The following is a 9997-nucleotide window of genomic DNA, read 5'->3' as shown; positions in this document are numbered from 1 at the left end:
CGCTCTCTCTCTCTGTCTCTCTCTCTCTCTCTCTCTCTCTATCTCTCTCTCGCTCTCTCTCTATCTCTCTCTCTCTCTCTCTCTCTCTTCATAATATTATTTATTAATATTTCTCTCTCTTTACTTTAAACTACCAGTATGATTACATATGAAATATGCCATATAAACTTACTGTATTGAATTAACGATATCTTTGTATTCAAATCTATTTTTCCCAAAAACTAGGACAGTAATTGAAAAATTATAATTATAAAATTATACTTATATTTTTTATTTATAGGTATTAGTTTTGCAAGCAATCTATGTTTTACCATGTTTTACCGGACACCCTATGTAAGAATTATTCAATAAAATAATAAAATAACTTCCAGAAATAAAATAACATATACATGTCACTGAATCACGATAAATAATTATTAACTGAGAATATCGGTAATAACTGAATAAATTTCTTATAAATTTCTTAATTTTGATGACTAACAATTACATTGTCATAGAAAACTATGATCACCGAGCTATTTATCATGTCACCAAAAATTGTTTATACATATAACACAATCTTACCCTATATGCAATTGGTAATTATTTAGTGGTTAGGCCTCCTCGCAGATTTCGATTCCCTTAAAATTTTAAAAACGTTGCAATTGATCAGAATCGCGAAGAGAAAATTTAAGATTGCGTTTTACGACTTTCTTTATCTGGGCCTGTTATGAAAATTTAAACACAGTTTGAAAATTTATGTCAGGTGTATACATATATGCTGAAAATTTTGTCGAAATCGATTGTTCGATAAGTGGCGAAAATCTGCGATTTTTACCACTTTTAACCATTTGTAGCTTATAGCAACGTTAATCGATTTCGAGGAAATTTTTAATGTATATATAACTGGCATAAATCTTCGAAATGTGTTGTTTAAATTTCAATTACACATTCAGATGAAAAAATAGATCTTTGAAATAGTTGATGAGAGATTTGATAAAAAGTGCTTTTTTTTGACTGATATTGTTCTTAGCAATTGCGACCAATTGCGACTTGAAAAATTTTTTTTATACGTCACCTAGTAAACTATTTCTTCTAACTTCTTAAAAAAAAGCTCAAATTGTTTGGTTCAATTTTAAAAAAGCTACCCTTAGGTGTCCGAATATCAATAGGAATAACTGTATCTTGGAAATTAAAGCAGGGCGGCTATTATTTGCACTGGAAAAAGTTGTTCAAAATGATTACATTGACAATGTATTTCAAGGGTATCGAAATCAGCGAGAAGACAGAACTTCTAAACGATTAACATGTAATTTTGTTTACTAGAAAGATAAATGCATATTGCAAATAATTTAAACAAAATTGCATCAAGCAGATGAAATCGCACGAAAAGTTGTTTACCGCATTTACATAACATTGGAACAGAAATAGGGATCGGAATTATTGAGCGAAGGCAGTCATTGATATTGGGATAGAGAAATTTCCTGAGCGTACGATACGCAAACGAAAATAATCGACACGGTTGAAATCATTGGTGATTATCGTTTCCAACCGAGATACAGCTGCGTTTCTATGGAGCGGCAATCAGGAAGATTAAACAGTGAAACGAGAACTGTCGGCTTCACCGAAATGCAAATTTGGTTACATCAAATTAAACTGACCACCACGAAGGCGCCAGTCGTGCACTCTCGCAGTGGAAATGTCAATCGAAATGCTCGAAACATGTTTTCAGAGACAATTAAACGTTGAAAGGATGAACTATGACATCGAGAATTATTTGCCATTTTGTATTGTATATTGTATATACATATACAGATATGTTATATATACACTACGGATCATAAATATCGTGATATCTGTTAATTTTACATAAAATGTGATAATCGACTGACATTACCAGAAAAATGATTAATCGGACAGAATTAAAAACAGAGTCAGAAGCGTAAACATTGCCTCTATAATTTCCTGCTTTTTAAAGCTAATCAGTATACGATAAAGAGATTTGTACGATCATTTTGAGACCACAGTTATGAGGTCCTGTAATCAATTTTTCATACAAATTGCTTCCAGTTGCTCTAATTCACGAAATTTTACTTCTGTATATAAAAATCCAGAAGCAAATTGCAAATAACATAGAAATAAATCATAGATTGGTAGCCGTAGAGCACCATGGAATGCAATGCATGGAATCCATTTAAAATATAATGCAAAAAGGAGAAGTATACTTCCTTTATTTTAATCTTAAATATTCGGTATTTCCATACATTTTTGGAACTTGAAATAAATGAAATAAATAAAATGAGTAAATACACAAATCAGATAATAATTTTCCCACGATTCTCAGGTTTACCTCACTTTTCATAAATATTCTAATATTTAGGAACAGTGTAAGTATCTAAGTAATAAAAGCAAAACGGCACAAAATAAATAAAGTTTATAGATTTGTATGAAATACGTTTAATGTGCGAGCGCGTCTTTAGGAAGAGTTACAGCAGCACGCTTTGTATTACTGAAGTATGGTTGAACATTGAACAGGGATCACATTGTCAGAGACACGTTCCCACGTGTCTGCTACTACAATTAAACGTGCGCAACCGCCTATTTATTTAGTCCCCCCGAAAACCACAACACAGGATCACGCAAAATCAAAAGAAATTTTAAATCGACCACTGCCTCAGATTAACGACATTACGACGCTGAAAGCAGTGAAAGACAAATTTAATACGTACTTTTTGCAAAACAAGAATATTCGAAAGAGAATTTTCGAAAGATTCAACTCAAGAGTATACCGATGGACAAAAATGTTGATTCATCTGTTACGGCGAATTCGTCTGACACGTTAGACGAAACGTGCGATTACGGCACTCGTTAAAAGTAGATCTAATTTGTGCTCGTATTATCATTAGCGTGAGCAATATAGAAACGTCAGAGCGTTCAAAACTAACACCCGATTTGATCGCGGAGAAAACGATACGCTTGCTATGCAAGGAGATAATAAATCACAACTAGACCAACCGTGTGTATAAACAAATTGAGACTTCTTAAAGCATTTCCAAGAATAAGAAGCCGCAAAAGAAAAGGACCTGTACGCAGAAAAGAAAGAACAGTGCGCAATGCAACCGATGTGATCTTCATAGACGTTCGGATTCGAATAGCTGCCCTGCGCTTCGACGAACTTGTCACAAATGCAAGAAAATCGGATATTGGGATCGAGTGTGTAAATCGAATAGCGTTCAACGATTGGAGAAAGATGTTCGCGACGCGGTGTTTTTAAGATCGATAAGTGGAGATGCGTCAGCTGAAAAATGCGATTTTTTAATTAACTTGGGAATATTGGATTTTGCCGAAAATGCATATTTTTCTATGGATATTTTATAGATATTTTACAGATATAGATTGACGTGGAGTTATTTACGGGGCAAATGGTAAGAAACTAGTAGTTGATGTAAATTCAAAGTTTGTCTCTTGCAAAATCTACTCGAAAAACCCGAAATGCGAAAATTGAAGTTAGAAAAGGAGGTAAATAATCTTTGAACAGTTGATTCTGCAAGTGCGAAAATAATTCGCGAGTTTGATCAAGGTCTTAGTGGTCTTGATCAATTCAAAGAACTAAATCTATTTAAGAGAGAGTATTGAATCTTTTTCTTAATCCACTCCGCATGCCAGTAAAGTAGCCATATATACCGTTATTTCCGAAACTAAAAGAAGAACTAGATGTTATTAAATAGGTTTGGGAGTTTGATATTTAATTGATCCACACAGATTCAGTTTTTACGTTCTGTATTTCACCTTCCCTTTGAAACTTTGGGAAAATCCCTTAACACTGTAATCTAGATTTTGCCATAGCCGTAATTAAGCAATTTTCGTCATTCATGTTGTTAAATATAGGTTTGGGATTGATATTTAATAGATTCACACAGATTGAATTTTACTTTCTATATTTCACCACCTCGTACAACCGTCTGAACACACCGGATACACTTAGATAATTAACACGTGGTCGACGCCTAAGCAAAGAAGCGTCGTTAGGAGTTGTACCAACTTATCTTGTAAGAACTAGTGATCATACCAACTTGATATTTCTCAACACTAGATAAGTTTATTAGGCAGAGGGTGATAAAACTGGCAAATTGTCCGGCGGATGATGTAACCCGATGGCAGTCGTAAAAAGAACACCGACGAAATTCGTTCCCGCGATTACACAAAGCTTAATAGTAACGCAATCCACCCGTTACCTAAGGTAGATGACGTTAACACTAAACCTATCAACACATCGTATATACCTATTCATACCATGTGCGGTCAAAATGACCGGTGACTAAAGAAGTAATAGTTTTTATGATTTAACTTAGATAATGGTTAATCTATAACTAAATATATATAAAATAATTAATTTTCATAAAATTTTGTCCAAATTTATTTTTGTTTAATTTCAATTATAGACTTAAATAGAATTTTTTCACATTTTTATTTATATAGAGATATATTTTATTCAACTTCGCTGCATTTTTTACAAATTATCTTATTATCAAACGTTGCCGCATAAATATTTCCCGAGTCTTAAACAAATTTTCATAATTTTGTAACCTTTACAATTTTTTACTTGACAAGATTTTTGCAGTAATAAATCTGATCTTGTTGATAGTTTTATTGCATGGTTTTTTCCCGTGATTCTTTAAGTAATAAAAATAAAAGTAATGTATGCACCAGGTTTATAAGAATTTTGTGAATTCTCTGTAAATTGACCCCGTACTGTAGATACTATTGCAAATTTATTGGCTCGTAAACGTTGGCTTCTTTCGCTCTTCTTATCAAATCGTATAAACCTCATAATTTCAGCAAAGTCATTCCTGCTCATTGTTTTTGAAAAAAATGCAGGTCTCCAAATTTTATTCCATTTTTGAAAAAAATGCAGTTTGAAAAAAATGCAGGTCTCCAAATTTTATTCCACAAATATGAGGCATCTAAATTTTTTGCCTGATATGCATCGCGGGCATATAGCAGAGCAATGAATGCATCTAGCTTTGTTGCATCTATTATAGTTCCCTGTTAGTCCCAAATACTCTAAATGCTCTTCTTCCGTACATTTTATTATATGATCCCTTATACGGTGATCAGTGTGGAAGTAAAATGTGTATTATGTATGTATGATGTCCTGGCAGGTTTGGAACTTGCATCTATTTCTTTGCAAACTGTCCCATCGGGCGCAGTTTCGATACATTGTTTCTCTAAATCAGTCTCATTCTCTGCTGTCAACAATTTCTTTCTTTTTTGCTCTGGACGTGAACGCTTATTTATAAATAATATTCAACTCTGTTTAGGTTGTAAATAGCTTTTTATGTGTTTCCATGCCGTTTTCAGTTGCTGAAGTTTCTTGTTCATCGCACACTGAACAGTCTTCTATGTCTATAATTTTATTTTTAATTTTTTTTTAAAAGTCTTGATATTTCTCACGGAACTTTCCAACCGTTTCGCGACACAAGGCGCTATACCTTCAAAGCGTAAGGCCGACATGCCTAATGTACCATTGATATCCCTACGGTTCTTTCGTCGAATATTCGGAAGAATGCATACGCGGCAACTGTCGCGGACATCTAATAAACGTGTGCGTAGTAGGGATATCGAAGGGCAACAAAGAAAAGAATCCGTTTGGTTTCGAACAATAGATTCTGCCTCGAGCTGCAAAGTGCGAAAGGTTTAGCGTCATAGCGAAGCAAACACAATTCGAGATACGTGGTTATTAACTCTTGATTGTTAATCGTTGATCGTTAATTGTTGATTGTTGATTGTTAATAGTTTAATAAACTTTTTTTGTTGAACATCGAGAGTAGTTATTGTTGGCACCTTCACCAACAACCACCTCATAAATGTTTGTCACAGAATACTATGTACAGAATATAAAATTATTGTCAAATTTGATATGCTTTACTTTTCCTTTTATAACAATTTTACACAAAACGCTCTGACATGCTTTCTGTCTCAGTTTTAGAGATAACAAGTTTAGATGTCGACTGATTGACTAACAAACTGAGATGTATTCTAGTCGAAAGGACAACAAGTAAGAATATGGTCTGTGACTGCGATGTTTACACGAAAATATTGATGAGTATTGACCGTTCTCCACCGACGGTTATTCGAGGGTGGAGTTGGGAAAGTTTCTCCCGTGTTTTATTGCAATGAGCAATAACCCTAAGAAACTTGTCGATTTTTAAAATATTTGCAACAATAGACTGAAAACAATGCTAAATTTTATGGTGATTCCTTAGGATCATTATAGATCTGAGTTATGTTTTATGAGAAGATTACGGATGTAACAGCTGTTATTATTTGTTATTATTGATTTTGTTTGTCATTTGACCTTGAGATATCCTTTCTTTGTATTGATTGCATTTATTTTAAGAATAACGAAAATATTTTGTCGGGCTGTCAAATTGGCAGCTCGCGGTAAGCAAGGCAGAATACAAATTTTTCTTAGAAAATGAAAGAGCAAATTAAAAGTAAATATCGAAAAATATATTGTGTACATGTTTTAGGAAAAGTCAAAAATTATGAAGCGATATGATAACGTTTAAATATGGTTAAATTTTTAGGTTAAATAAGTTCGAGAGCGGTCAATTTGACCGACGCTAGTAGGTTTAGTGTTAAAAGAGGTGAAAATATTTTCTAGATTGGATGCAAATGCGGGGCACCACCACATTAAGCTAGATAAGAAAAGTCAACTTCTAAGTATGTTCGTAACTTTCCTTGGCAGGTACATGTTTACCGTTTGGCAGAAGCTGCCTATGACATTATTTTTCAAAAATGTGTTCAGGTTTGTCTTCAACCATATCGAATGTAGACAACAAGACCTTAAAAATCGTTTTCGCACGTTTGCAAAAAAGAGTCACTCTAAACAAAAATAAATTTTCGCTTGTGAAATCGATCGAATGTTCGAACATTATCGATATTCTGTCGGAGCGCGTGTCACGCGGGAGACACAAGAAATCACGAAAATGATAGATCGTCGGTGATCTCTTTGCGTCGCAATATGATTGATAATAATTTTCCGACCTGGATTCTCCGTTGTTTGGTTTACTCGAGGTGAGGTCGTTCCTTGGTTGCCGAATGGAAAATTTCGAGAGAGCACATCTCGGCTGTGTGTCCGATTCGAGAGCACTTGGAACAATTTAATTTCATTCGGTCACTTGATGGTCGGCTAAAAGTTTGTGGCTGTAGATTGGTAGCACTTCGTTTAAATACGTGCGTAGTGTTATTAAATTGATTTTTTGGGCGGTGGGAGACACGATTTGCTTCTCGCAACCATTGTTCTTTATCGGCTGCTAATTGTTGGGCGAGGTTCAGGTTTTTCGGATCGCTAGCTAATAACACCTGTCCTATTTCGTATCGTAAATTGAGCAAATATGTCTTTACTGCTTCGCGTTCGTCAATATCCAAAGCTACGCGTCGTTCAATCGGCTCGCGGTTTTCGTGTTGAACTGCATAATTTAACTCATTGAGCTGTCGTCGAAATCTGGAGTTGAAGGATTGTACGCTTTCTGTTGTTCCTTGTTTTAAATTTTTCAATTTGTTCCTGCAGTAGTTGGTACTAATTGCTAGTGGTTAGTACTAATACGTATTGTCTTAGACATGAATATAAGTCTTCAAACGAGTTAATCTTTATACTTAATTCTTATATTCCTTTTCGCGTTATCGGTTATCTTTTCAGTAAGTATAAGATCTAATAGGAAGTCTCTAGCACTTGCCTTTGCACTTGGCTCTTGCTTTGGGGACTGATAAAATCTTCAACACCTACGTCGTCTTGACCCCGTAGTGTCTCAATAGTTCGTATGGCCTCTCCTGCTTGGAGGCCTTGTTGTTTGCCGCAGTCGTTTCTTTGTCTAATCGTGACGTGACTAATTCGTGGTCTTTGTAAAGCGTCTGGTCCGTCGGTTCCGTCGTCTGTCACGTTCTCGGCACCGGTTTTTAAGTGGGTGCTGATCTGTGGCTGGTCGGTTTCAGTGTCGTATTTCACTCCTATAGTTTTTGCAAGGTTACGTATGAGGTGGATAGGTCATGATAGTTGTTAGATGATAGTACTAATGCTCGTGTAGAGGCCGAAATAGGTTCTGCTGCGGGTGTCGCTGCTGGGGTACTTTGTATTTTCTTCTTATTTAGATATCGTGGAAGAAAAATCGGACTACGAGCGCCAGGACTTGAATCTGGGTCCCGAACATTCGTAACCTAAGGCGCTAACCACTGCGCTGCCGTTGTCCGGTGTTAGCTGGTGTCGAGTGGTGGTAATTGTGCTGTCGTATGCCGCCGCACGTATTTCCTTGGCCCGGTTTTTATCACTAGTTTCCGTAAATTCTTTTATTTTGTTAATGTTTTGCTCAATATTACTTCCAAAGTTTCTAAACTCGTGAGCTAGACTTTGAAGTTGTTCGAAAATAGTAGCAATTAGTTCGTTTTGCTTCGCCGTACTCTTGTCAGTTCGATTCATGTTGATAGATACGATACTTTCAGCAGAAGAAGAGTTACTATCTTCAGAACGTATTTCGGGTCTATTGATTCGATAATGTTCGAAAGCCAGCTTATCGAGATTCTTTGTGGATCCTTCTTTTGATCAAGGAGGTGGCCGTGGTCCTTCGCTGTAGAATCCGTAGAGTTCCCGTTGAAGTTTTCTCTTGATGCGTTGAATGGATCCTGGCAAGGATCGCTAATTTTGTCACGTAGGAGACACAAGAAATTACGAAAATGATAGATCGCTGGTGATCTTGTGATATCAACCACATCTTAATCTACACCAGAGATAAGGCACACGTCATCACCTTATCGTCATAGCCTACACCGAGGCTATGACACACTTTAATCCACATCAGAGGTAAAACATCGACCCCCGAGTTTCGGACTCTTTTGTACACGTCACCACCCTATCCTCATAGCCTACACCGAGACTCTTTAGTCTACATCATAGATAAGACATCGACCTCCTACCTTCGGATACTTTTGCACATCATAACATACACCGAGCCCCTCAACATCCCCAAACCAAAACTATATAAGCCGAGACTTCAGCCAGCTCGAGCAGTTCTTGTTCAGCCTTTGTCTGATTTAGTATTATTCTACCTCTGTAAAACCATTGTATTTATAATAAAGTTTGATAAAAGAAAGTTAATAGTTGGATTGCGGCTCAACCTTCTTTTTTTATAATCTAAGTTGCGGTGTGTGGCCTGGTCTCTGATGGAATTTACGTGACAATCTCCTCGCGTCGCAGTTCGAACGTTTCACAAATAAGATGAAGAAATTGAACTTTGTATATGGTAATAGAATTTATTATGCAAATCCAACAGAGTGACGGTTCAAAATCTTAGAATAGAATGATGTCGAGCGCATATTTTCCGGTACTATTTGGTTATTGTTTCGCTGGCTATGGCATGGATGTTTAGCCTATCCTATTACTGTTTCTGAGCGTGTGGCTTTCTTGAGCGTATCAGCAAATACATCGGCAACTACATCGGCAAATAGAATACCGAATAAATCGTAAATCCTCAAACAGCTTATTTCTTCCCTAACAGATAACGTTCGTTTCGTGTGGCCTGAAGTTCAAAAACGAGTGTTCGAAGAGATACAGAATCGTGTGAAAAGAACATTAACTCTAGCACATTTTGACTTTTCCAGAAATATTATAATTTAAGGAGATGCATCGAGTTATATTGTAGGCAAAGCTCTGCTGCAAGAAGACGAAAACAAAAGTCGGAAGGTTGTGATGTATGCTTCAAAAACGTTGATCTCGCGCGAGGGAAAATACAGCCAAATTGAAAAAGAAACTCTGACTTCCATTTGCTATCGAGCGTTTTAAAGAATATATGAGTACTTTAACCGTTTGAGTCCTAAGCAGCGCGATCGCGCTGTTTAGATTTTGTGTCGAAAAGTCTCAGTACATTTGTACGCTACGATGATATTTTGTATTTCATTGTTATCTTCTCAATAATTTTTGTTGAACAAAACTTGAAATATTTATAAACTAATAGTACGCATA

At 35.9% G+C, this 9997-nt stretch overlaps 1 protein-coding gene and 1 long non-coding RNA gene across 2 annotated transcripts; one reads left to right on the top strand and one right to left on the bottom strand.

The window, feature by feature from the left end:
* Positions 1-4707: 4707 nt before the first annotated feature.
* On the top strand, positions 4708-4958 carry LOC117152574. Its single transcript, XR_004462970.1, has 2 exons — positions 4708-4857; positions 4911-4958. It is a non-coding gene; the product is annotated as an uncharacterized LOC117152574 (long non-coding RNA).
* Positions 4959-7036: 2078 nt separating this feature from the next.
* Positions 7037-8458, bottom strand: LOC117152573. The gene is made up of 3 exons (XM_033324808.1): positions 8200-8458; positions 7741-7992; positions 7037-7571 (listed from the first exon to the last, which is right to left on the bottom strand). The coding sequence occupies exons 1-3, from the start codon at positions 8456-8458 to the stop codon at positions 7051-7053; spliced, it is 1032 nt and encodes a 343-aa protein (XP_033180699.1). The 3' UTR covers positions 7037-7050.
* Positions 8459-9997: the final 1539 nt, after the last annotated feature.

The sequence above is a fragment of the Bombus impatiens genome, unplaced genomic scaffold, assembly GCF_000188095.3.
Source record: "Bombus impatiens unplaced genomic scaffold, BIMP_2.2 scf_0072, whole genome shotgun sequence".
NCBI lineage: Eukaryota > Metazoa > Arthropoda > Insecta > Hymenoptera > Apidae > Bombus > Bombus impatiens.
Note: the sequence above shows the minus strand (reverse complement) of the source record. Positions and strands in the feature narration are given on the sequence as shown.